Source organism: Meleagris gallopavo, chromosome 20, assembly GCF_000146605.3.
Source record: "Meleagris gallopavo isolate NT-WF06-2002-E0010 breed Aviagen turkey brand Nicholas breeding stock chromosome 20, Turkey_5.1, whole genome shotgun sequence".
Classification (NCBI taxonomy): Eukaryota; Metazoa; Chordata; class Aves; order Galliformes; family Phasianidae; genus Meleagris; species Meleagris gallopavo.
In genome coordinates this window covers 9745231-9772142 of record NC_015030.2, presented here as the reverse complement: position 1 = coordinate 9772142, position 26912 = coordinate 9745231, and the positions used below count along the sequence as shown (strand labels likewise).

At 38.9% G+C, this 26912-nt stretch overlaps 2 protein-coding genes across 12 annotated transcripts in view; one reads left to right on the top strand and one right to left on the bottom strand.

Annotated features, from left to right (window-relative positions):
- MBTD1 (mbt domain containing 1) overlaps positions 1–26912 on the bottom strand; it is a 27644-nt gene continuing 732 nt past the window's right edge. The window contains exons 1-19 of one of the 11 annotated variants that reach the window (XR_002120851.2): positions 26203–26726; positions 25502–25693; positions 23193–23375; positions 20137–20338; positions 18935–19074; positions 17866–17980; positions 17692–17777; positions 13250–13367; positions 12277–12411; positions 11750–11838; positions 10284–10518; positions 9101–9156; positions 8744–8848; positions 7804–7951; positions 5453–5535; positions 4895–5129; positions 4181–4258; positions 2108–2798; positions 1–1979 (exon numbers count right to left, since the gene is read on the bottom strand). Coding sequence is in view for 10 of the 11 variants with exons in the window: in XM_019621782.2 (XP_019477327.1) it covers positions 2680–2798; positions 4181–4258; positions 4895–5129; positions 5453–5535; positions 7804–7951; positions 8744–8848; positions 9101–9156; positions 10284–10518; positions 11750–11838; positions 12277–12411; positions 13250–13367; positions 17692–17777; positions 17866–17980; positions 18935–19074; positions 20137–20338; positions 23193–23309 (2061 nt within the window). In the remaining variant the exon portion in view is untranslated. Of the gene's footprint in view, positions 2799–4180; positions 4259–4894; positions 5130–5452; positions 5536–7803; positions 7952–8743; positions 8849–9100; positions 9157–10283; positions 10519–11749; positions 11839–12276; positions 12412–13249; positions 13368–17691; positions 17778–17865; positions 17981–18934; positions 19075–20136; positions 20339–23192; positions 23376–25501; positions 25694–26023; positions 26183–26202; positions 26728–26912 lie in introns of those variants that run through there. The other 10 variants (XM_019621782.2, XM_019621783.2, XM_010721594.3 and 7 more) reach the window with 10 other exon arrangements.
- The window catches only part of UTP18 (UTP18 small subunit processome component), a 9192-nt gene continuing 9026 nt past the window's right edge, over positions 26747–26912 (top strand). The window contains exon 1 of the mRNA XM_010721685.2: positions 26747–26899. Within this exon, the coding sequence (XP_010719987.1) occupies positions 26747–26899 (153 nt within the window). The remainder of the gene's footprint in view (positions 26900–26912) is intronic.

Here is a 26912-nt window from a genome sequence, read left to right as displayed (position 1 = left end):
AAGAACACTTTAAGGACTGACAGACTTCCAATCCCATTCCTACGTTTCTCCAGCACGGAGATGCATTCAAAGTGCCACCTTTGCCTCTCAGCAGTCTAAGCTCACAGGTCGGCTGTGCCTGGGAAGCCAGGCTCTGACCTGGGCAATGCATGGGAGCCCAAGGTTTCCTGGCTTGGCAGCATCCCTTGCCATCATAGCCCAAATTTTCACATCAAGAAACAAATTAATGCATGTTTTTCTACTGTATTGAGAAGCAACTGATGAGAGAAGAAAGCAAGAACGTGCCCAACTCATTCCAGCTGCCGGTGGCAATTTGGAAGTTGTCACATCAAAAAACATGAATAAAATCAACAGTGATGTACTCACCAAATCAAATCAATGCTTGCAGAACTGGATTCTATGGCAGCATAAATGAAGAGCAGAGGAAAAATAATAAAATTAAGGTTCAAAATGTCATCAACAACGGTCTCTAAACCTACTCCTCCAACTCAGGGTGTCCAAAAGAAATGCCCCATGAGGGTCAGGCTCTGAGAGGACGGATGTGAAGCCTACCAAACAAGAGAAAGTCCCTTTGCTATGGCTATTGCAGAGAGCTGAAGTGTCTTCACCACCTGAAGTTACAGATACCTATAATCCAGTAACCAGATGCTGTTAGTGTACGAAGCTGTTGTTAAAAAGGGGTCATTACAGACATTTTTACTGGTAAGGGAAAATTCCAGACATTCCTATGCTATACAGGACAGCTTGGTTTTGTTTTTTTTTTTTAAATTCCAGTAGTAAATACAAAACTTTACATAATTAACTCCTCTTGCATAGAATGAGGTAAACCTGTGCATATTACCAATACTATGTACCCAAAGTTAGAGCAATATTTTAGAAAAGAATCAATTTGCTGGTTTTCAACTTTCTATGCACTTTTTTCTGTTTTTAGGTTTGGACAACAATATACAAAAATGGTCTCCTGGGGCTCTGTGGGTTGATGTCCTTAAAGCATTTCTTAGGCTGCAGGAACACAGAAGTTAACTGTTTTGATCACCAGTTTTCTAAGCCCTACCTTATGGTTAAGAGTCAAATAATCACTGTACTGCTCTGAAGGGGACCTACTAAGACCCAGAAGCACTTATAGAACATATGCAGTTAATTCCTGAGAGTTTAGTTAATGAACCTTACTGGTAAAAGCTAAAGCTCTTGATGCACATTTTTCCAGTCACAGCTCTGCAGGGTGATTGATAATTTTACTCATCAACTCCATCAACGAAGCCATCTACAAAAACATACAAAGTTTAAAACCAAGGAAGGAAAATCCAAATAATTAAGGGCTCACGTGAAAATACTTTGTATTACACTACTAGGCAGTCATTTTCACCCTTCTGCTTAACTTTTGCCTTTAAAACATCTGGACAGACAAGCAGGTGGGATTAATGGGATATCTGAAGCAAGACGCAAGGATTGAGGCAACAAACACATCCAGCTGGTGAGTTACATGCTATGCTGTATACCATCCAAATAACATGCTCAAGTCTCAATTTCCACCTCACAATACTGCAGCAAGAAAGGAACACTGCAGGCTGTGCGCAGCTGAACATCTGGCTCCTTTTAGGTCAACTGAAACCACAGGGAACATCAGTTCTGAATGGTCAGGAATAAACTTTTCAGATGGTAAGGAAACAAGGTCTTTCTGAATGGAAAGATACAACCAGAAGAATACAGAGAAGTTCCTTCCACCACCAAGGGAGGCCTGAGTTGCTGTCTGGGTTTCTTTAGCCTAAATCCGTCGTTATCTCTAATCTTCCAAGGCAGGGAATTTTCTGAAGTTCCAGTTTGGCAGAGATAGGGCTCTGTAAACATTTGCTGGAGCGTTCCAAGACAACAGATATCCACGTAGAGACAAGAGAGCTGCAGTCCCAATCCAGTGCCCACTGCAGCCAATGAACACAAGGCTACTGGTATTACTGGGCACTGATTCAGACCCTAAGGAGCTATATGTTTTAATTAAAAAAGTATCATATAAAAAAAAAAACAACACGTTTTAAACTAAATAAAAACACATTGAAAAGTTAAAAAATCTCCCCCAGGTGATGGCTCCATTGCAGCTGGGGCTACTCACCAAGTAGAGCTCTACAGGGCGATCCTCCTCATACCATCTGTGCCTCCAGATCAGGGCTCAAATGCCTTATTTCACAATTAAAAAAACAAAAACAAAACAGAGGTGTGACCAGTGCAGTTCACAAGAGTTTAAGTATCTCCCAATTTGTACCAAAAAGGTTCATTTGTCGTGACAGTTCATTTGTATTTGCAACTATATCTTCCTCCAACCGCTTCCCACGATCGTGCTATTTAAACTTTAATCTTACAAAAAAATTAGATTTTCAGTTCTTGTTAACAATGCACAATAGATCTGAACTTGAAAATATTACAAAATTCTTGCAAAAGCTTCAAATACAACACAAAAAGTGTCCGTTCTTGTTTTTAATAAATTGAAAAAATCTTTTTTCACTAAAATAGTTTCCCCGTCCTTCCAAAAAATTCTGAACCGAGTCTAACTCATCTACAGATAGCAAAGTGCCCCCGGTGCAGCCATCCATGCTGCGCCATCGAAGTGGGAACAAAACCAGTCAGTCTTGGAGAAAGGCTCCTTTCCTATCACCAATCCTGTGCCCCTCACTTTCCCAAGCTGCCTTATGGTTCTTGCTTTATGTAGTAGCTGGCAGATCCGTTGCTCTCCTGATCAGATGCTCCTTGCAGGAAGCTGTACTCCTCTCCATCCAGCATCTCCTCCTTCAGCTGCAACGAAGTCACTGGAAACAAACGATGAACAGTTAAGATCTGTAACATCCACAGTAAGCACAACTCACTCTTCATTTTACTTCGCATGATTTAAATTGGGAACGGGCCTCAGATTTCCCATTTTAGACATTCTTCTTTTAATGTAGGGTAACCCACAGAAAACAGATGCTTCCTGACCCTCAACTGAACCTTAAGTCCTGCTCCAGAGTTTTTCCTCAGTAATTCAGTATTTTAAAACCCTGGTTTAGGAAAGCAACATAAAATGTTGCTAAGAAGAATGCTTACTTTACTATTCTTTATTTCATTTACTGCCCACTTCCAAATTTAATCTTCATCCAAGTAAGAAGAAGATTAATTACTTGCCATTTACAATCAATCACGTTGTCTAGTTACTCTAATCAGTCCATGTGAGACAAGAAAAAAAACACTGACAAAAGTTTTCCATCACATCCTCAAATCGCTAAAGGTCCCTGAGAAAAATGGCATTCAAGCAACATTTTTTGTAGTTTTAATCATCTTCTTTCTTTTGTATGAAAAAAAAAAGAAATGTGATCAAAGGCAAAAAGAACAATGTTATGAAGAGCAATAATGTCACAACTGCTTCTCCCATTTCATTAATGGACAATGAAATTATCAAAGTATGAGCAGAAGGAAAAAAACACTGAAATAAACGAAACAGACCAGAACTTCCTTTAAAGGTGCAGTACCCACATTTAGGGGTTGAGCATACTAAAATATAGAGGATTTTGTATAAAAAGTTCTCTCAAGTCACATTAGAGGACAGTTAAAGATTTGTCATCCAGAATTGCTGACTTGCACTTCAAGTAACTTTCAGCATCCAAGACATTAGTTTTATTTTTGCTAGGCTATCCCACTAGAAAATATCTTGGCACAGAAGCAGAGCAAATTGCTAAATTGAGACAACACATTATAGACCTTTGCTGTAGCTGATCTGCCCTTGTGTTGGCAGCATGAAGTACTGCATCTTTGCACTCCACTCTTCCAAGACAGCACCAAGAGAATGAGTCAGCAGAGCGAGCTGATGCTCCAAAAATAACAGACATAGTTGGGTTGCCTTAGATGAGGTCATCGACTTCTGTGAAGACAAACTACTCAACCCTACGTGGCAAAAGAGAACTGCCACGAGTTTTAACTGGTTCGTCATTAAAAACGGCGTGGCAGTTAGCAGGACTAAGGGCTTACCCTGCATACTTATACTGCTACAAGTTATAAAAAAAACAGATATTCTCGGTTAGTTATAAAATTCCTTTTATGGCATACTGCACCTTTAAGCTCAACACCTGCTTAACTTACAAACAGCACTTCTAAGTAGAAGAGAGACCACCAGCTTTTTAAGCAACAGGGAAATTGCAAGCACTGTTTTGTCACCCACTTTTCTTATGTCCTTTGTACTGTTGTGATTTTGACTTTTTCTTCTGTTTTGATGAACTTGACTGGTTATCTCTTGATGCTGCAAAAAAGTGTGGAGTACAAAATTTAAGTTTACTATTTTGGAAATACACTTCAGAACATGACAAAGCTTTTTTGAGAAACTTGCCATTAAACTGCAATCAAACCACTATCAGTAGTCAGTACTACTAACAGTAGTAGCATTACTCTTCCTACCTCCTTTCCATTACACAACTAACACTCTTGAAACAGTTATCAATTGCCATAAAAACTGGCCTAGCACACTGAGTTTTGATGTACTAAATGAAATGTAGCCTTCTCACACAAACACTTCTGCACAGGAATAACCAAGCACACACTGAGGTCCACCATATTCAGCATGCAAAGAATATTTATTTGCTAACTTCAACCACTACAAATTTCTCTCTCCAGACTCGTCAGGTAATTAATAGGGTTTTTTTTCCCTACATGAAATAAATATCTTCTGGCAACAAAACAGAAAACTGCTGAGTTGCCACAGAAATGCCCAGAAGTACTTTAAAAGTTAAGGTGGAAGAGATCAGAACTGTGTACTTCTAAGCATTAGCAAGAATTTGTTCTATTTCTGTTACACTCAGTGACCTAACCTAAAAAGCAGGAAGGTAGGAAAGCATCGCGTGTGATTGAGGACCAGAATTCTTTACAGTGCAGAACTTACACTGTGGTGCTGGAGGCTGCAGCTGATACCCAGTTAGCTGACACCATCCCACGGGGTAGAGGTCTGGGGACTCACAGTCCACCCACTGGTCATACTCATCTTCCCAGCCATCAAAGTGTATCCTCAGCAGACGATGGATAATGCGAGTCACTGTGGCCACACAGACCAAGCGAGGTTCCATCAGATCAACGGCCTCCAGTTTCATTCCAACATGAAACCCATGGTTTGGAACTTCCTGGAAAAAGCAAGCACATCAAGGCAGCAAGCACCAACCAGGCCAATTGGATCAGTTAAGCACACGGTGCTGAAGCAAACATTTCAATCACTTCAGCTTAAGAAATTTTCAAGCATCATTTATGAAGTTCTGTGCAGTCCTGTATTTAACACTTCAGAAACACTCAAGCTCTAGAAATAAGGGCTGTTAGATTATATTAAAATCTGTTGGCTTAGTTTTTCACAACTGTACTTAAAGAAATGGGTTAATTCCATAAACACACAGATTAAAATGTGAAGAAAATCCCAAATTGTATTTCAACATGGATGCTTAGTGCTTATTACCTTATTGAAGAGCTTTACAGGTGCTGCTATTGAGTCAGTTTCCCTGAGGTAGTCAAACCATTTGAACGGGAGTTTTGTATAACCTGTGGATTTTAAACAATACTTTCATAAATCAACTGTAAGCTTCTTACGTTAGAACATCAACAAGAATACAACAGTGGCACTGTGCTATGGCTAAAAAGACAAAGAAGCAAAACATTAACATCAGAAATCTCCATTCTCTGAGTTCTGGTCTAATGGACAACACAGTCAACTGGACACTGCCTTTTTCCAACAAGGATGAATGAATTTCTGGATAATACACAAGGCATCATTTGATGTTAAGATCAACTGTCGACACTTGAAGCTTTCTGTTCACGTAGATCCTTCATGACTACAAGGCCCCACAACACATAACGTAATTAAGCACATCCAGTTCTTTCCTGTGGGGAAAGAGCTCCACTACTGAAAAACTTGATGTGTTAGGAGCAGGTTCGTGGAACAAGTATGGATATTTAAAACCTTAAATAATAAAGTTAAGGTTAGCAATAGAAGAATAAATTACAGGATTTTTTTCCCCAATCTTTTAAGTTATTGGAAAGGTAAAAAACCAATTTCTTATATATTCAGCTTTTGTTCATCTGCTGAATGTGCCTAAAAGTCTTATGAGTATCAAAGCATCTTCAGCTTCTGCTGGTTTCAGCAAGAGATGAAGATATTAGAAAGGAATAAACCTAAAAGCATGAATTGCAGGGGTTTAACAGCAACTTATTTAACGTATCCACACTGCTGAATGTAAAATAAAAAATGGTGTTCACTTTTGGTACGTAACTGTCTGCAGGAAGACATGCAGCAGGAAAGTGAATTGATAAGGGTAATCTATAAGTTTTGAGAATTAATGCTTGTTAATGTACAGCTCCTCTGGCTGGAGTAATATACACAAGTCCTTTAGGCATTAAAGACATGTGCACGTGGTCCTAATGAAACAGTCAAAATTAAGAAACTGTGCATTTGCAAGCTCATAACTTGGAGGGTAGAATATACCTCTCATAAAAACTAAGATGCTTTGATCACTTCAATCTTATTAAATCAGTAATAAAACTGTGTTAAAGGGCCTTATGTTCTCTATTTTACTCCTAACTTCTCTCTCAAATGACTTTTAGATTATTGCATGGGTGATTCTGCGATTTTAGGATTCAGCCATCCCTCAGTGGATGATACAGCACTGCTACAGAAAACTGCAATATGAAATGGCAACACACTTGTAGGTAAACAAAGCTGCCAAAATATGAGAAACACAACAGTATGATAAATGTGTTAACAGAATTTGCACACTATTGTGTAAAGCCTTTGAAGAGTTGAAAAAAAAGTTTCATCATAAAAGGGAATGTGATTTCTGTATCATTTAATGCAGTCACTTCTAAACTAGCTGCTGTTGATACGGACACTTTGTGCCCCATGCAACAACTACCACTATTGCAAGAGACTCCTGCAGCACATTTTGCAGGTATGACCATGCTCATGAGTTTCTAGGCAATACATTCACTAGATGAGTTAACTGGAAACTAGTAAATCTGCCTTAAATGCACTTAAGACATACTCAAGGATGACAAATTCATTAGTGTGCAATAGTAAAAGTATGATATTCTTCTTGTTGTGTTATGTAGTTATTACCTAGAAAATCATTCAATAAATACAAATAGAAGCCTGCAAGGAGAATGAAGAAAAACCATCTTAGAAAACCATTTGCTGTTACACGCCTAATTAAAATTCTCTTTACAAGCTGCTAGACCTTGATAACACAAATCAAAAGATGAAGGCAGTGAGAGTCTTCTGTAGGCACAGGTGCTGGTGGACAGACAGCTTATTCTCACAGAAGGGATTATGCGGCAAACAGCTCCCATGGCTACTTCCCTGCAGTTCAGGTTTGTGCACATCCTGCAGAAATTTATGGCTATTGTCACCGATTAGGCCAAGTCTGAGATTCTTTACAATGTTCATTAAACCCTCTGGTGGTCTGGACTTGCCAAGCAATTTATGAGCAGACCATTCAGTGACTTGCATTTTCATACTTCCCATTCACATTAAGGCTGTGCTACTCAACTAGTGGCTGTCCTCAAATTACAGCAGTAAAGGCAAATTATTTTAGCCAGTGTATCATAAGGATGTTCAATCTTCCTTTTTCTCAGTTAGAAGTTTGTCTCTGTTTTGAAGATTACTTTCAAGTTACACTGTTTTATTTGTTTCTGACTTGATAGTGTCCTAAAAAGTGAAATGAATTTTGTAGACTGATTTAAAATACAAAGCATATGGCACATACAATATCACTGAAAAATATTCAAAATAAAATGTGGTCAGAATTCTATATGTACCTCTGGGTGGAGTTAGTTCAATCATGTTAATTTCACAGAAACCAACAGGGAAAATAGAAGGGGAAGTGGCATGGTAACAAAACCAATCAGACCCATCTGCTGCTTCTGAGCCATCAATCCCAATCATAAGATAGCCATCTGCTAAAACCTTTGTAAAGAAAAACAAAATTTTACATTAAATACCTTTAACTGTGTGATAAGGCTAGAAAGAAAGCATGCCATGTTTCAAGAGTGAAAAATAACTAATAATGAAAGTACTCAGAAGAACATTCAATTACAATAAAACAGGAAAAGCAAAACAAACTGAAATCATACCTGTCTCCAAGATTGTGTGCTCTACTGTCAAATGTACCTTTGTTAACTGCAAAGTTATGAGATGAACATTTCCTTTTTCTGAGCTCTAGTTTATTTTTGTGAGTATATCAGTTCTATCTTAAAGCTTTATGTTTCAGTTTACTCTAGCTTGAAAGATATTCTGCACACTATTAAGAAAAAGAGATTTGAAATAATGACCACACTCATTAGTAAGGTTATGCAAAGTTGCTAAGCTACTCTTTTTGTCCATTTTCTTTCCCTTTTAATAAAGATTTAATGTTGATGAGATCCCTTTTAATCAATTTAGAAAAAGCTTATCTTCATAGATTCCAGCAAGCAACCAAGATGAGGCTTTTGTTTTGAATACAATGGCAAAATACTTGGGATAATTAGCAGTAGACTGTCTTGAAAATTAATCTCACAAGCATAGCATATATTAATTAAACGTAAGGCTGAATCTCCAGATATTAAAATCAAAATTAAACATACGTGAGTATGTTCTTTTTCACAGTAGTTGTATATAACAATTAATGGATTCATTTCCTGAGCTTTGTTTCTGACCCGAACAAAGGTGAATGTAAAATGGTCCTGTCTGTCTTCTGACAACAAACATTGGCTTCCTTACCTTCCTAATAGTTGCCACACATATTGCTGAAAGGTTTAAGGGGTCTATAGCTTCCAGTTTCATTCCTTCTTTAAACCACTCTCCAGCTGTGTCAACCTCTTTCACCTAAAAAAAATAATAATCAAGTCAGATGACAGCACCAGAAGCTCAGAATCCAATAACCAGTCACAGTAAAGGAACAGAGTGAAATACCTGTACTATCACCTCTGTTTATGACAAGAAGGACAAATTATTAAACTGTGTGATTAAAATTCACCAGTGCTTCTGCTGGGCATATTTCCACGACTTCCAAGTCTGTTTCACACACACCAGGTCCTCAGTCGACTGATATAAGAACATTCTTGGTAGCAAACTCACCTTCATAAATAAATGTGAGGGTGCATCAAAGTGTCCATCCTGTTTCTTTGTAATATCTGTAAGGAACCATAATACATATTAATAACAGTTTTTGGTAACAGAGTAGGCAATATTTTTTCCTTGACATATTAACTGCTGGAATGCAATCACCTTGTTAGCGTGTAAAGTTTATGATAAGACTACCACAAAAACCTGGGGAGCACATCCATTCTCCCCACTGACTTCCATCTGAAAAACCTCTATAACACAACCTCATTTACACAAAAAAATCCAATATTCACAAGACTGCTTAACTGCATCCCCACTTTGCTACCAATATGTAGAAGCTTTTCAAAAAAAGGCAAAACCACCTCTTTTCTAACAGATTACATTTATATAATCACAGTTTCTATACAGTATGTCTACTCTCTGCACATACATACAGCTTATTTTTGCCAAGTGTTGAGTCCCACCTTGCAAGGGAAATCCTTGAAATCCTATTAGAGACATGAAGACAGTACTTCTGGAAAATAGCACTGCTCTTTGTGTCTCTACTCTTATTTATAAACAGCTCCAGTGAAAATTTAAGTAGTTAGAAAACTGTCCTGAAGGGCTGTGTTGGGAAATCTTTTATGGAAATTCTGTTTCTGACAAGGTATGCATTCACAGTGAAAGACAGAAAGTTTCAAAAAAAAACCTATTTATGGACCTCAACTATTTCAAATTAAAAGTATTTCAGATAACAAGGGTCTAAACCACACACCATCTATTAAACCATCGTGTCATCTTCCCAGCCCATTTCCTAATGGCCTCTACAACATCTAGGTCTTGCAATACAAAAACAAAATATTCCTTACACTTCGGAGAGACAGAAATCTGTATCCCATTGGATACTTGCTCATGTTGCAGTGTACAGAAGAGACAAATGCAGAAAGTAGTAGAGCAAAACAGTATAATTCCAGGTTTATTTTTTTCATAAAAAAAGAAATTTATAACATACTTGAACATTGCAGTTCAATTTTCCTGCAGACCAATTGTACACTGAACTGAAACTCTAGAATGGCAGAGTAATTGGTAAAACCATTATGCAGCATTAGAAAGTAATTACTCAAACTATTTTTATTAACTGCATAAAGCAACAGCATTGCTTAAGTCTCTCCACGCCAACACTGCCCACAGACACCTTGACAAGCAATAGGCTTACCAGATCTTTTGAATCTGTGTCCTATGCTTCGAGACCAACCAATGTGATGGATGAGTGGACTGTACATATGGCACCAGAAATCATCAGTTTTGTCTTCGCTTTCTTCATACACCAATCTCAACCTTCCCCCAATGACATTCTCTACAACAGCTACCCTCGTTCGACAGAGGTGTGTTTTGTCAACAACTTCTACTCTCATGCAAGTTTTGAATGGATACTGCATGCTCTCAGACACCTTAAAATAACAGGAAAAAAACTCTGTAAAAATATATTGTTTTAGCTTAGTAATTTGTCTTCTATAAAGCACAACATCAAAGAACTTTCCATTTAATTCAGGTACTTGCTAAGCAGCCTGCACAAATGACACGTGATTTATCTGGTACCTCCTTGCAACTGCAGCAAGATGCAATATTTTAACAAGACTAACCTGAATAGATCCTACAATGGTACTATTTTATTTAAGTACAGCCTCATCCAGCTCTCACGGTGGTTAAAGGACTTTGCCCTTGGCTCAATGAAAGCTTGTTCAGTTAATAACAAATGAAATTATCTTGACCAACAATTTCAACAAATTTATTTATTGCTTTATCATCCACTCAGAACACAGCTCTTCAAATGCAACATCAAAATATTTTAACATATTAGCAGTGAAAAATAAAATTCAAACATAATGAAAGCTTACCACTCAAACATACTTCATCATATACCAAAAATAAAGGAACAGAATGACAATAGTGATTATCCTGCATTGTGAGAACCTATTTTGTTTAAAAATGCTTTCCAGTGAACTCAGCATTTTGTAATCTCCACCAGAGCTTAGGACTTGCCAATTTGATTTGGCTTCCACTGAGCCAATTTTTAAATACAAATGAACATCTTCAGAAAAAAATGGGGAGGAATACTGGCTGCAGAGTAAGACAACAGTACTTCTTAGATTCCCATTGAAAAAGCAACATACCATCCCACAATATCAATAAATAAACTTAGAACACATCATGCAGGCAGCTACCATACACGACAAATACAGCAAACAAATCTAGCTTGGAGCAGATGAAAACTATTAACATTTGAAAATATCTACTTTATTATATCGAGATATGTGCACAGTAACAAATGGTTTGGTTCCTCGGAACAGTTTACAATTGAAATCATTTCTGGATTAGAGAAATCAGATTTTTTCTTACATATTACAAGGTAGCTTATTAGCATTTTTGAGTACTTTAAAATTAAAACATACTAACTAGTTTTTAAAGAAAATTACTTTTGCTGGAGGAAACAGCTTTCCAAACAGAACTGCATACTGATAAACATGGAGATAAACGGAAAATAGAGATTTCTGTGAAAACTGCATTAAGAAATTATCATCATCTTTGCAGAAGGAGCTAATGTGCCACTAACAAATACAGTTCTTCTCTCTGCACTGCCACTTTGTTTACAGTACATCATTGATACTGCATCAGCCTTACCTTCTGAGAAAAGTCAGGAGGAAGTGTTTTGGCACCAGTAAGTCGTTTCACTAGAAAAGCTTTCCAGTTTGTGTATTTGTGTTGGATGGCTGTTGCAAATGAAGGGGACAAAATAAGCCACTGGATTTTTAATTGTGTCCATTAGAGACAATGTTATAGTCTGGAATAGGTAAATAAGAAATCCTAGATGACTTTAAAAGCTCAAATGAAAATAGTTCAGTGAGGAGTCAGATTAGATGTATGGATATGTTAGGGCAAAGAGTTTAATCACAAAATATGAATAAAACTTGTGTATATTCACAACACTGATTAGCTAAGCAATTCCACCTTGATTTAAAAACAAAGTCATTGTGGAGGGGTACCACAGGAAGCACTTTCAGTGTGAGTCAAGTCCCTATTTTTCCAATGATTTATGAATAATTGTTGGCAGAATTGCTATGGAAAGAATGCTGATATCAGAACCACCAGCAAATTAACCTAAAGAAGACTTTTAATTGTAGCAACCAGTAAGACTACTATTTACATACTTCGAGGAGGGACTAAAGGCTTCCCACTGGTTGCACACCAACCAACTGGGTGGATATCAGACCCACAAACATTGCACCAGAAGTCAAGGTTTGAATCATTTTCAAAGCCTTCGTATCTTAGCAGAGCGTTGTAGCCTGAAAGTAAAATCACATGAAAAAATATAAGATTATAAAAAAAAATCAATTAAAATTTATCAATCATAATAGATATTACATTAGATTTTCTAGACTAGAACTTTCTAAAGAATGTTAGGCAGATGCTGCATGCTATCAGAGCATTTTAAGTAAAACTCTTGTATCATGAAACTTTACAAGTTATACAAGAGGAAAATCACAGAATTGTAGGACTTGGAAGGGACCCCTAGAGAATGCTGAGTCCAACTCTTTGCTAAAGACTACAGGTCACGTAGTTGGGCACCAGATGAGTCTCTACTATCTCCAGAGAAGGAGACTCCACCACCTCTTTGGGCAGCCAGCTCCAGTGCTCCATTATTCTGACAGTAAAGTTCTTCCTTGTGTTAGCATGGAACTTCCTATGTTCCAGATAAGAATTCCTTTGTTACTTGCAGCCTCTGCTTTTTGATAATTTAGTTATGTGAACCTTGAATTTTTACCTTTGCTTTTAGCCAAGATAATGATTTTTATAATGAGACTTGCTTGCTATTTTGCAATTTTCTATCCTCTCATCCAGCACCACTGCAATGAAATCTAGCAATAAAAAACAAACAAACCAACCCAACTTGAAACTATTGTAAAACAGCTCAATACTGATAATGGTGGAAAATATAATCTTGTGACCCCCTAGTCCCCCTGACCCCCAAACGGGGCCAGCATTCTGCTAACCAAATGACTGCTGACTACCTTATAAGCTATTTATATTATATATTTATATTTATAAAGCTTATAAGCATTATAAGCTACCTTTGCATAATTATTTTGACTACTTTAGTAATTTCCATCAAAATATATTCACCTGCTAATTTTACAATTCCAGCTATCCAGAAGACTTTGGTAGGTAGGCTGCAGTCCGTGTTTGGAACCTCCACTCGCACTCCTTCTGAGATATCACCCCAGCATGTCCCCATAGGTGCCTAGCATGTAAGGTAGGAGGAAAGTGAACAGTTCATCACTCTGCTTACAGCACAAGATTTTTGTTGTTGTTGTTAATTATTGTTTCATAAGTGACTTAAAAAAGATGACTATCAATATACATGATAACACAAACATATGGCAAGAAAATAGCCTATGGAAATCTAGTTTGGTTTTGATCTGAAGTTTGTGCATAGTGCTGGTTTACTACTATTACAGTCTATTCCTACAAGCACCATAGGCTTTCAAGTCCAAACATCCATAAAGCACACACTGTATATTACCATAGGTCCTCTTCCTTCCACTATGCTCTAACTACATGATACCCACTAATTTTAGGTGGGAATGGTATAACTCCTCTGCAATTCTATTAGCAGAAAATTATGGCACTTAAAATCCATTCCACAGACATCAAAACATTTACGTTCTGTAGATCTGCAATGTCTGAAAAAAATGGTTAGAAGTTATTTCTCAAATCTATTCTGAAGTTTTATTCTGATGGGTTTTTATCACCCGTTAGTTCACACCCTCTCAGAGGAACAGGCTTCCATCTCACCTGCATCTGATCATTCTACTGAGCAGCCAAAAAGAGAAGGAGGTAGAGTTCTACCACTTTAATGAACATCAAAGGAAAATGCCCAGCTAAATTCCTCACACACTGTCGTGAAAGCTTAGACTAATATGTTAATAACAAAAAGAAATATAAGCTCGATGAAGTCTGAAGTGTTTTTGGAAACTGGAGATAAAAAACCCAACATTTAGTTTGATTTCAGGAATCTTTTTTTGAACAGAGCATCATGAAAAAATTGTCAAAAATTCTATAGTAGAGATACCAGAAACACAGTGTTCAAGAATCTAAAACCTTAAAAGCTACTCAGCTGAAGTTAACAGTAACAAAATACAGAGTGAGCCAGTCTAAATTAAACTCCATCAAGAATGGCAATGCTTGGATTTTGGTTATTTTAGAACGACAGTCATAAGAAAGATTTCACATTCTGAGAAAAGTCCTAACCAATTATTAGGATATGCACATAAAGGGATAGTTGAAGGAATCTTGGGTTTTTTTTTTGTAGTGGGCAGACAGTATTGTAAGGCAATGTTTCATTACAAAGCTATTTGGAAACGCAGAGAACTTAACAGCTCACTGGGAAGCCTCCAGCTTCATTGATTTTTTGCCTGTGACCCACAGGTGAAGAAAGCTGGATTAACACTTCCTGAAAGACTGGAAATTACAATAAGGGAATTTTGCTGGCAATGTCCAACTAGCAGCTCCAAAGCCCAAAATCTTTGAAGGGCATAGCTCTCACTTCCACAAAATTTGAGGTTAGGCATGCAAAACTTAAATCAGGTTTTAACTATTAAAGGAAAAAAATCAGTCATAGCAAGTTTTGCTATTTTCTTATTCTTGAAGCCTGGTCTCTTCATGCTCTGCTATGTCCCATCTACACCAGCCCAGCCTGCAGAGCTCTTTTCTGCCATCTGGTAGACTGGAAGAAAACAACTTTCAAGATGATGGTTTATTTTCACACACAAAGTATGCAGATGCAACTTCTTAATCAAGTCCTATTACATATCCACTCTCATCTCTAAATTGACACTTGTGGCTTTTTGAATTGAAAATGGGGAAATAACTTTTCAAAGAGCATATTTCAGAAAATCTGGTTGCCTTGTATAGAGACACAAATCTAAAATCAAGAATAGCAGAGCTGAATAATTTTCTAATCCAGCTGCACTTCACTAAAATAAATGTTACTGCCTGCTCATCTACTCAATTGATTCAGAGGAAGAGTGTATCAAAGCAGTTCTCCCCCTTTCAACCGATTACAAAAATGTCACAAATATTTTTATTTCTAGAACATGGATTGGTATAGAGGGAAATAGCAGAAAGTTAAATTTGTCCTTGTCTGTGAAAATATTGGTTCTGCTAGTTCTCCTACACCAATCCTTATGGCTCACCCTTCAGAAGAAGGAAGCCATCCTGTGTAGCATCACTACTGAAAAGCCAGATAACATTACTGTCCTGAAGTGATGGTATACCTGGTATACTATACACGGTAATTATTCTTAAATGAGGAAGACTGGATAAACCAGGGCTGTAACAGCCATCTTCCTTAATGCCTTCTCTGTGTTTGTGCAATTAAGCAATTAGTATTTGCACAATGCTTTGGAGGAGAAAATAAACCAAAAAAATCAAAGTACTACGTAAGTCTAAAGTCTTATTCATCTGCTGGCTGGCAAGGTAACTCTGAAGTCTGGATTGGCATAGCATGAACTAGCAGAACCATAATTTACAGGTAAGAACAAATTTACCTTTCTGACTTATGATGAAGAGATCCATTTCATGTTATTCCCAACAAGGAAAATCTGCTTCATTGCTTCCTGCTCCAGGTGAGGACTTGGGAGAGTTTATCTGTGAACAGCAGATGCCTTCTCTGCAAGGTAAGTCGCAATCAGGAAGGTTCAGTTGGACAGGGTTTGAAAGGAATGCCTAAACTCTACCTATTCCCATATGCTTAACCCAGAAGATCCTTGTTCAGCTAAATAATTGACTCCTAATGGCTTTGGATGGCACCAAAATTACCACGACTCCAGACTTGAAAGTGGACTCAGAATTTAAACGGCAAAGAAATTCTACCAGTCCCTGAACCATAGGGATACTCTGCCACTAGAGTGCATCAACAGTATCTGCACCTCTGGCCTTACCACTGAAGGCAATGTGAAAGTGATGAAAAATTCAAGTTAAGGCAAAGCACCGCCACCTAGCGGGAAATCCTGGAAACGCTCCCCTGGAGCAAACCAACAACACAAGGAATCAAGAGAATAAAAAACTTGAGGTGAGAGGGAGAGAAATATCTAACAAGAAGAGAGAACTAATGTGTTTCCAGATTCTGACTGGTTTAAACATGTTTTTCAAAGATGTGAGATAAACAACGCTCATTTGCAGCCACTGCCATATAGCTTGTGAAAGATTCTAAGGTAGAGCACAAACATTACTGTGCCCGTTCACATCACTGGTGTACTACTCAGGTTAATGAGTGAAGCAGTAAGAAAGATAAGGCTCCTTTTACTACAGAATGTTTTGGCTCCATGTATCAGTGATTTAACTGCTGTCCATGTATCCTAGCTAAGGACACCGGGAAGTATTTGTTGTAACAGCACAGGTTACATTATCAAACACGGCCTTGTGATACACACTTATGAAATTACTTGTTACAACACGTACATAATTATGAAAGCAAAGTGCAAACATGCTTAAGCACATGAAATTCAATACAAATTAACAAACCTATCCTAATGCAAGACTGTTCTGGGCTCTGTTAAGGAGCATGAAGGGTTCTGTCAACTGCCAAGAGCCCTTGCTCTGATTTAGGAACCAGCAGGGCTCAGCATGAATTCCAGAGCTGGAGAGAATTTCTCTCTCTTCTCCATTATGAAAAAATTCTAGGAAGCAAAATTTTTTAACTTGATACAAATTTTTAACAGATAACTGAGCAAAACCAAAGCTCTCATTGGAAGCCAAAATACTTCATCTTCCCATATAATGAAACAAAGAGTATGCTGAGAAGTGAGACTTTTTCAGAATGTTTTTACTTAAGAGATGATTTTACAACACAATGTACTGACAATATGTTAAACAATAAATAATAAGTAGATTTTAACAAACACATTGAAGACAGATGCTGGTAAATGCTTTCCTAATCCCCAAGCTACACTCTGTCATGACTTTAATAGCTGAGGACCTTTTGTTTGCAATTTCACAATTGTAATACAAAGAAAAGCATACATTTTAATTTCAGGTTTATGAAGAGGCTCCATCTTCCTTTATTTCTACACTAGTCAGCAGCAGAGCTGACAGGGAGAACCGACTGAAAACTAATAAAAATAATCCCAAACCAAAATAGTTAATGAAAAGATCAGTTGTATACACTAAAGCAAGTCTGACTCAATCTAAATGGCAGTTTGTAACTATATAGCATAGAGTGACCTGGTTGGTGTGATACCTATACTGAACTCCATGCTTTTGTGCCCTGAAGTGAGGAAAAAAAAAATAGTATCACAAGTGTTTAAGATTCCTTCTGTTTTTAATTTATGAAAACAAGCATGATGAGAGTAACTCACAGCATTCAGAATGGTTTAAAGAACAAATAGAAACATATGTATGTATCTAAATGATAGTCATACTAGCAGAGTTTATTATAAAAGTTTCACAGTCTGAAGCTTTAAAATGTATTTTGTGAAAATGCATTTAAGAATTAAGGTGGATTCTCTCTCTAAAACATGTACACGTATGTACACAAAAGGACAACACACTGAAAAAGTACTTACGTGTTTAAAACAAGTGACAGGAGCTGCTGTAAAGCTATTGCTATTGATGTAGCTACCCCAGCTGAAGCCTTCCACGGGGACAGCTGCTAAGAGAAAGTTACTGCATTTAGGAAGCTGCCAATGAAACCAATTTTGTATTACTAAAAATGTTTCGGCTCTTTTATTTGACCATACCTGCTTTAGTCTTTGCCTGGTTCTGTAAAGTTGCTTGGTACTGAGCATATGCTGCTAATTTAGCCACCAGTGGTTGTTTTTGTAGAACTTTAGCCTTCTTTGTTGGAGGTTTGCCCTAAAACAAACAAACAAAGAAACCGTAAGTAAATAAAACCTTCCCAAACTCCCAGCAGAAGGATGTCCTTATGCCTGACAAAACTATTTAAAAACAAACAAACAAAAAAAATCACTGAGAAACAAAGAGCTGCCACTAAAATAACTGAAAAATAATCTTTCAAATATTTTTTTCCAGAAGATTCAACTAAAATTGGCACAACACAGAATGGAGTTGATCAAGAAACACAAAACTACATATAATATGGAAGATGCTTAAAAATCAGCAGCAAAACAGTCTCCAAAAATTCACTTCTCTATTAGTACTCCAATGTAAAGAGCATACAGGCTCACTGCTCTACCTGAAAAACAAAATGAAATCTTTTGAAAGCAGGTTAAAAGGAAGATTTTTCTTTTTAAATCTGATTTATACCGATGCAACTTCCTGGCATGTTGCATATGCAATGGAACATGAGATAAGATATAATGATATTCTTTTTATTAAATGTTACAAAAAAATTCTCATGATTATTTGATTCACATCTTAAATGAACAGATCAAACCTCATTTCATATATCCGCATAGTTAGAAAACCCTCAAAAGCAAACCAGCAGTGCCAAATAAACCTTCATGCTCTCTAAACCAGAAAGTGTCTTGGGGATAAGATGCATGGATTTTCAAATCACTACATATGTAGGTTGAAAATTTTTTCTGATCTTTTCCTTGCAGGTGAAAGTGGGGCACTGCAGCAGAAATGAAATAAGGAGTGAAGATTTGGTGGAATTTGCTCTGCTGAGCAAGGTAACGTGTGATCAGTGATACAGTTTTGAATTTTGTCTTACAAAATCATTTGTGAAAATTTTACTACATTAAGAATTTGGGCTTAGTTATTTTAAAGCATCCCAGTCGTTTTACAAACACACACATTTTACAGACACAGACAGCAATAAGTATATAAGGAAAATGGTGTCTGTACCGCTACCTGAAGTCTGGCCAGAATGCTGGCCTTCTTGGAGTTGGATGAATAGCTTCTAGAGCATGATACACTGCAGAAACGTTTCGTTTTAGAGTAAAAGGCATCACGGACACCAACCATTCCACACATCTCGCATGTAGCTAGTCAGAGGAGAGAAAGAACACGTTAAGAGTCTAAGAAAAACCTCTGTAAAAATTCTGAACAAAGACGGCGTGACGAAGGTCCTGTAGGTGGCACCATCAAATCAATTTCTTACAGCTTTATCCTGAGAAGAACTGCACCAAAAGCCAACTAAAAGACAACCATCACCACCACTGGTGATACAGTAAGAACCTCAAGTTCACAGGCAGAAGTCTGTCTCCACTTTGCTCCCTACTAGTTTTACCATTGAAGTTGATCATCAACCCAAAGCCAATTTCTGAGTCTTAATGGCTCTCAAGAAAATGCCTACTTTGAATCAGAGCCAGCCAGTTCCAATTTTTCTCTAAATATTTAATACTTGCAAACAAATAAAACCAGATATTTTTCTTTAATCTTAAATTTGGAATACATCCAAAGTACCTTTGTCTACCAATAGTCTCACCTATAGCTGGAGTCATATGCTTTAGAGGTTGATGGCACAGTGCACTAAGTTGTTCCATGCTCAGTAAGAGTATGGGACCAACTCACCCCAGCAAGACACAAGATTCTACCCAGAGGGAACCAGTAACCAGGCCAAAATATTTTCCCCAATGGCTAAAGCAATCTCTCTGCCTCTCCAATCTTTTATTTCTTGGTGTATACCACAGCTAGTCAGTAGTGAATACATATACACTGATGAGATTGATAAAGTAGTGGGAATTAAGTTTTTTTTCCTAGTATAAGAAATATTTTTCTATATTGTAAACACACACAAGAAGAGACAATATGCTTTTGTGTAAGAGAGCACAATGACATTTTCAACAAAGCTCAAAGAATAAAAACAACATGCATGAGAACAAGTGTGTGTATTATACACAACATTCTAGATAGGGAGGGTATTCATATAGTACTTTCCTGATAGCAGGATTCAAATTTTATCATATTTCAGTCTGGCAAAATCAAGAAATCCACTGTATTGGTCCATTTTCAGGGGGACCAACATTTGGGTCAGGAATCCCACAAAACACAGCGCGGGCAGAAAAAGAAGCATCAGTGTTTATACTCACACACCACATACTCACCCATGCCAGATTTACCATCTGGGTAAGTATAGACCTGTCCATTGTTCTTTATGATTGGGAGACTGGATGGCAAAGGAGAAACCTCTTCTTCACTCTCATCTGAACTGGAGCTGCTGCTGGTGTCCTCACTACAACTGTCATAACCGTCAAACATCCCGAATGAATCACGTCTCTTCCTTTCTGTTTGTGAAAGATGATCTGTCTAAAAATTTTAAAAAAAGCAAATAATGAAAGCAAACAAAAAGAATACCAGAGCATCGTGAACACAGCTATCTCAACACAAACTTGAAAATTAAAGGCCAGCCTTCAAATGGAGATACACTACAAACTGCTCTATCAGCATATAAATATGAGCACGTATTACAAATTAAATTAGCAGAGTCAAAACCAGATAACATTTTGGTACAGGTATAAACAAAACAAGCTCAGTCCACCAAGAATACACAGTAGCAGTCCATACATTTTTTTCTTGGTTTCTCCAGAGATCATTAATCCTAATGTTCTGATTAATGACAGCCACGCATCTTATATGCAAATGAACACATTCCAGATGGCTGCAGCCAATTTCACTAGAATTCATTCATTCGAGAAAGCTGAGCAGAGAAAACAGTTCAACGAGGAGGGCACTGCTCTCCAGGAATGGAGCTGAGCTGCTCTGGGCCATTAGTGGCTCTCAGTGCTGGGGATCAGCTCTCAGCTTCTTCAGGATTCAGCTGCTCACGTGCACAGCACAAATACTTCTCCACCTCACAGGGGTGTTCTGAGGATTAATACATTAACAATTATGAAGAGCTCAGTTACTATGGCAATAGGGTCTGTATAAATGCTAAAAGATAGAAAGGTGACTAATTTGTAGGAAAACTCTATTATGTAACAGGTTTCTGTATGTGAGAGTGGCAATGAAAAATCTGAGGTCAAGTGCAAACACTGCTTTGAAGAATGTCCAGCAGCTGAGCACTTTCCAAAGACAATAAAGACTACAACAAACAATAGATTAACTTTATTTTTTTTAAAAAAAGGATATCCAATAAATGCTTTTTAATACAGGAACATTTTTACCTTTATTGCCACCTGACACAAGCCTACTGCTACATATGTGAGCTGCTCTCATTAAGCTAAAAGAAGAAATTTCAAAGTATTTCCATTATTCTTAACCATACCTATTAAGGTTGAGAGGCATTAATAAAGCAAGAAAAGACATACTACAATGCAATTAGGAGAATGCAGTAGAGCAAGAAGAAATAAATAAGAAAGCCTGTGCCTCTACTTTCCTCCCCCTTCAAACCTAGAAGTAAGTTTTATCTCAAAAGCACCGCAGATAGAAAATATGATTGGACTTGTTCTTAAAGTGCATTTGGATTCATAGCTTTAAGATTTCATCACAGTAATTCCCCAAATCCCTTTCCTAGAGAGGATCATTTGAACATCTCTATTGTTGCATCTCATCCGAGCCTTTCTGTGCCACATTATCACTTTATTACAATATTCTCTATTCTCCTTTTCAATCTAAATCTTATTTCAGAAGGCTTTCCTCGTAGTTAAGAGGGAAAACTGATTCCTACACGGACCCAATCCTAGCACCCAACTACAAAAAAAAGCACAAACAGTAAAAGGTTATGCAATAAAGCAAACACCTGTAAACACTAAAAACAGCTCTGAAGCGTTAAGAAACCAGCACAATGTTGATTGTGCACACACCCCGTAGCCAACCACACAAAATTACACTAAAACAAATCAAAGCTTAGGGCAGGGCATGACATGACATCTTTTCCTGAAGTAGGCAGGATAGCAATTGCAATCGTTAAAGGAACACTGGGGGAAGGCAGAACAAAACCCAGCCTTGACCTGTGCCAGGAACGAGCCGTACCTGCACAGCACTGCTGGTACCAGCAAGACGCTCGCTCAGTGCTGTGTGCACGTGTGTGCAGATTAAGACAGAAGCTGAACACATTGCCATGGATACGGAGTTCTGCAAAGTGTCAGCAATTCACACACCAGAACACGAAGACCTCGTCACAAACTCTGTAGTGCCTCAGAGTATTTCACCTTCAGCGACCACAGCCTAGGAAATAAAATGCAGTGCCATTCTAACTACTCACAGCATGCTGCCCCTCATCACCTGCACACGAGCTGATTGGATTCCCGTAAGGGACCAAGGCCTCGACCCACATAAAGGAGGACTGGAAGTCCTTACTGGCGGCTGCAGCACCAGGCAGTCCCAGCGCACTGCTCTTTCCTTCCAGACCAAAGACCTCAGACCCACACAGCAGCTCGGCTTCACCCAGAACTCCATTGGTAGAGGCCTGAAGTGCTGCCGCAGCTCAGAAGAACAAAGAGAAACAGCCCAGTCCCAGTCCTCCCATTCCCAAGGGCACCAGACGTTCCCCTCCCAGCACCGCTCTCTGCACAGGAAGAAGCAGCAGAAAGCTGAAGGCAGGCTGGAGCTCCCCCGGCACACACAAGAGTCAAGCTGGAGCATGGCTCAAGATCGCAATCGCAGATACCACGACAATACTGTTGGCTCTCCCTTTTTTCTTCCTCTATCACAGATTTAGAATCTCAATAGCACTGCCAAGGCCTCTTTGCCAAAATACCCACAGATGAGAAAATATTTCTGCTTTCTGTAGGAAATTACAATCTCAAAAGAGAAAAATCATCCTTCAGCATTATAGAGGCTCCAAAGTCTCCAACTCATCAAGTTTGTTTAGTTTATCTAAACTGAGGAAGCCTCACAGATCACCTTTCCTTCACTTTACATTTAGTCACATTGTCCCAGCTGAAGTTCTGAGCAACTCACAATAGTTAAAATAACACTCTGGTTTTTATAAAACATTTTTATCTGCGCGCTTGCCAGAAGATGAGCATGTTTGCCAGATAATTTACATAGGATGTTCCCAGTGTTAATTTATAACTATTATTTGGATTTTAAATTCTTGGGAAATTTGATCAAACTCCATTTTGTGCAACTTGGAAAAAATTCAGATTTTCAGTACAAAAATACAAACTGCTTTGTTCACGGAGGCAGGTGAAAGTCAGGGCAGAACATACACAAATACCTTCACTGGAATTTTGCTAGAGCAGATCAAGACATTTCTATTTTGATAATAAACACCAATAAGATTCTTTTCAGCCCATGTTGAGACAGCATTTGTAGAAACAAGTGAGTGATGCATGGAACTTCTGATAGCCCTCCCTGCAGATCTCAGCAGTCCTACTCTTTTGTAAGCCCTGTCTAGTGCCTGAAACAGAAAACAATTAGGTTACAACTCTGGACTCACAGGTCAAAAATCACAACCTTACACAAAGGACAACATCTGCCTCAAGCAGAACCACAGCTAAGGACAAGCCGCTGCTTCAGCAACAGCAACAGCAGCAGCTTGCAGCTCCTGCCAGTGATGAGCAGCAGCAATGCTCTCAGCTGACTGTGCTTAACTGTGGTACCTGCAGGGCCTCTGGGTTGTAAAGCACTGCCCACAAAAATGCAGCCCTACATCCCCATCCCCATCCCAGTTGTTACTGCACCAAAGTGTCCTTTTGTGACCACAGAACTGTGGGCTACCATGGGTACAGCAGGGATGGATTATGCATAGTTTTCACATTCACACCCTTCTGTGACCAACTTTAGGTGGTAACTCTCCCAGAATTTGTTTTTGGCTATCAGAGACAGTAGTAATAGATTGAATTATTCAATTTAACAGTTACAACCCTAAGATCAATCCATGCATTTCACAATACATGCATAATGACAAAAACTGCCTACTGCCAGGAGCTGGATTTAGCATGAAAAACCACATTAGGGTTACCTTTTATTTAAAACTGAAATAGATGAGCGTTCTTTGCCTCCCTGCAAAACACTGAGAAGGAGCCTGGCTTACTGCAGAGCTTACAGCTGTGTAAGTGGCCAGCAGCAGAACAGCAGCTGTTCCACCTCATGATAAGCACTAGCTCATTAAGCAGAAGGCGTATGCACACAGAACAACAGGCCAAACTTCTGGTCATATGGGTAAGGCTCATTTTCCTAGTCAGATTACCAGCTCCTCTATAGGAAGGGTTTTTAGAGTGATACAAAATCTAGGTAAGTGAGACTGGCAAATAAAAGCCTGAGTACCTACTTGCTTAGGGGATTTCTTGCACGGCTCTTTTTACTGAAGAGAGGGGTGGAGAGAGGAACTTTTAAGAACTGCTTTCTTATTCTGCCCAACTTCCCATTTTCCTGTTCTTCCTCTCCCCCTTGTGAGCACTTGGCAGCAATGTATTTTTAAGAAATATTCTTAATTAACCATTACACAAGGCAAATGGTATGATAAAAGAATATCGTTAAAGAAACCGGTTTTCCTAAAAGCTGGAAGGCAACTCCAAACAAATACCATTAACAGCCACTTTCTCACTCCTTTAGCATACACAGCTGAATTTAGTCATCACATCAGAGCTCCCTGAAAATAGCTGCTCTTCCAGCATAAAAGGTTGGTCACAAAGGAGGGACAACGCGTGGCCAAATTGCAAAATAAAACAGTTCAACCTTAGCTGGACATGAAATGCTTGGGAAATTGTTTTATTATATCAATGAAGACTATGCTCAAGTGTTGGCAACACTTAAGAGAAAGCATTTCATAGGTGAAAATTTGCTACAGAAAATATTATCAAGCAGCCAAACTGTGCCTCCAAGTCAGCACATCCCGACCAAAGGCAGTTGGTACAAAACCATCACAGAAACGTTTCAGCCTGCTCAAATGGGCAGTCACTACTATTCAATCACTTTGGTGCTTAAATTCACTAAGACAGCAGTTTAGAAATACAAGAACTGCAGCTTAACCAACGCGTCCCAGCACCTCATGCAGAGATGCATCAGTTTCTACACTCAGATCTCACTCACAGAAACACGACAGGAGTAACAAGGTCGCCACCAACTTCCAGCCACAGGTGTCTGATAAAACATTTACTTTAATCACATAACCTTAACAAAGCATGCTTTTCCAATAGCATGCTTCAAAGTCGGTGTTAAATTTGATACAATAGTTTTGTATTTGAAAGTTCATTAATGTTTTATGCCATGAGTGTGGTTTTGGCTCTGGATGTCAGCATTAATGCACCAAGAACAGAAAACTCATTTATTGCAACTCTTCTGAACTTAAGCTGGCCAAAACCACCCCGTGCAGAAACAGCAGGCCACCGCCTGCAGAACTGAAGCCCTGCGTAAGCCTCAGCATGGCAAAAAAGAAAAACTCCAACATGGTACCAATTTAGAGAAAATATACTTTCAGCTTTCATGAAAAACAAACAAACAAAAACCCCCAAAGCTAAACATCTTGGGATTCCTGGAAATCAGAACCAGCCAAACTTAGTTTTTTATACATAAGCAACTCACCTCTATCTGGAAATGTGCCTTCCACTCTTATTACAAGTAAAATCTCAGCTGGAAAATTACAGAAATGTTTTTTCCTGTCTCTTCATTTGCTACGTATGACAGCATTTTGTCTGAAGCCAGTTTCTGCTGTTTGCCAATGGTTTTGTCCATAGCCTCTTCCCCGGGGGGTTTCACACGAGAAGAGGGGAGACTCTTACAAAAAAATATATCAAATTAGCAGGCAACCTGGAGGGGTGGGGGTGATGTAAATATGTGAAATATTTGAATTTGAATAAAACGTGTTTACGTTACAAACTTCATTACGTTTTTACAAAGCCCTTACACATAGGAGCACCTGGAAGAGGCAGAGTCTAGAAGGCAAATACTTGGTTCAAACAATTCTGTTAACATTATAAACAACGACAAAACAACAACAGTAAAATAACACCGACCCCAAACCAAGATCTGCTACACCTGAATTCCTTCTGCGTGCTTAGGGGCAGATTCAGCAAAATATCACATGTCCAATGTGCACCAACTTACCTGAGAAACGAAGGTGTGCTGCAGCAGTTTGCCGAAGGTATCGAGAACGTTGTGAAATTAAATCAGGTTTTAAAAGGCAAGAGAAAGGAAGGCCAACGTGGGATTTCCTTTCCCCCGAGGTACCGTTACCACCACAGCTATTTAACTCTTTAGGGAACAACAATGAAGATAATCCTTACTTTCAGCCTACAATCCTTGTGCGCTCACAGGTCTCCGCACTCTCGGGAACAAGAGCCAAACCATGCATCAACAACAACTTCCACCCAGGAAAGCATACACCTCTGCTGTGCCTCCCTGCGGCTTACGTTACACACTTCCTCAAAGCGATCCCTAGGCAGAAGTAACAAGCACAGATTACTGCCTACATCTGTTAAGTCCCACGGATCTCGTAACGACTGCATTGTTTTGGTCCCCGTTTAAAGGTCCCGATTAGGATCTCCCTTAACCTTTTCATTCCGTTCCGTGCAAGTTAAAACCGGACCGTTACGAACCAACGTAACCAACCAGTAACTGAGCGCAGCTCCTCGAACACGCAAAACCTTCGTTTAAAAAAAACAGAAAACCGCCTTAAAGAGAACAGCGGCGTTACGGGCACCGCTCTCACAGCCTCTCTCCCACGAAGCAGCGCCGTGCAGCGGGACGCTCCGCAGAGCCGCCGCTCCGGGACACGGCGCAGCAACGGCCCGAGCGGGGATCGCCGCCCGCACCGGGAAGCGAGACGCGATGGAACGACCCCAGGACGAGCTCGGGCTGGAAGGCGGCGGCCGGGGCTTTAACTCGGCAGGAAGGATACGGGAACGCCGCTCCGGCGGGGCGACGCCGAGCCCGGGCTGCCCCGAAACTTCCCGCTCCGAGAAGGGCCGGCGCCGCGGGACAGCGCGGCACAAAG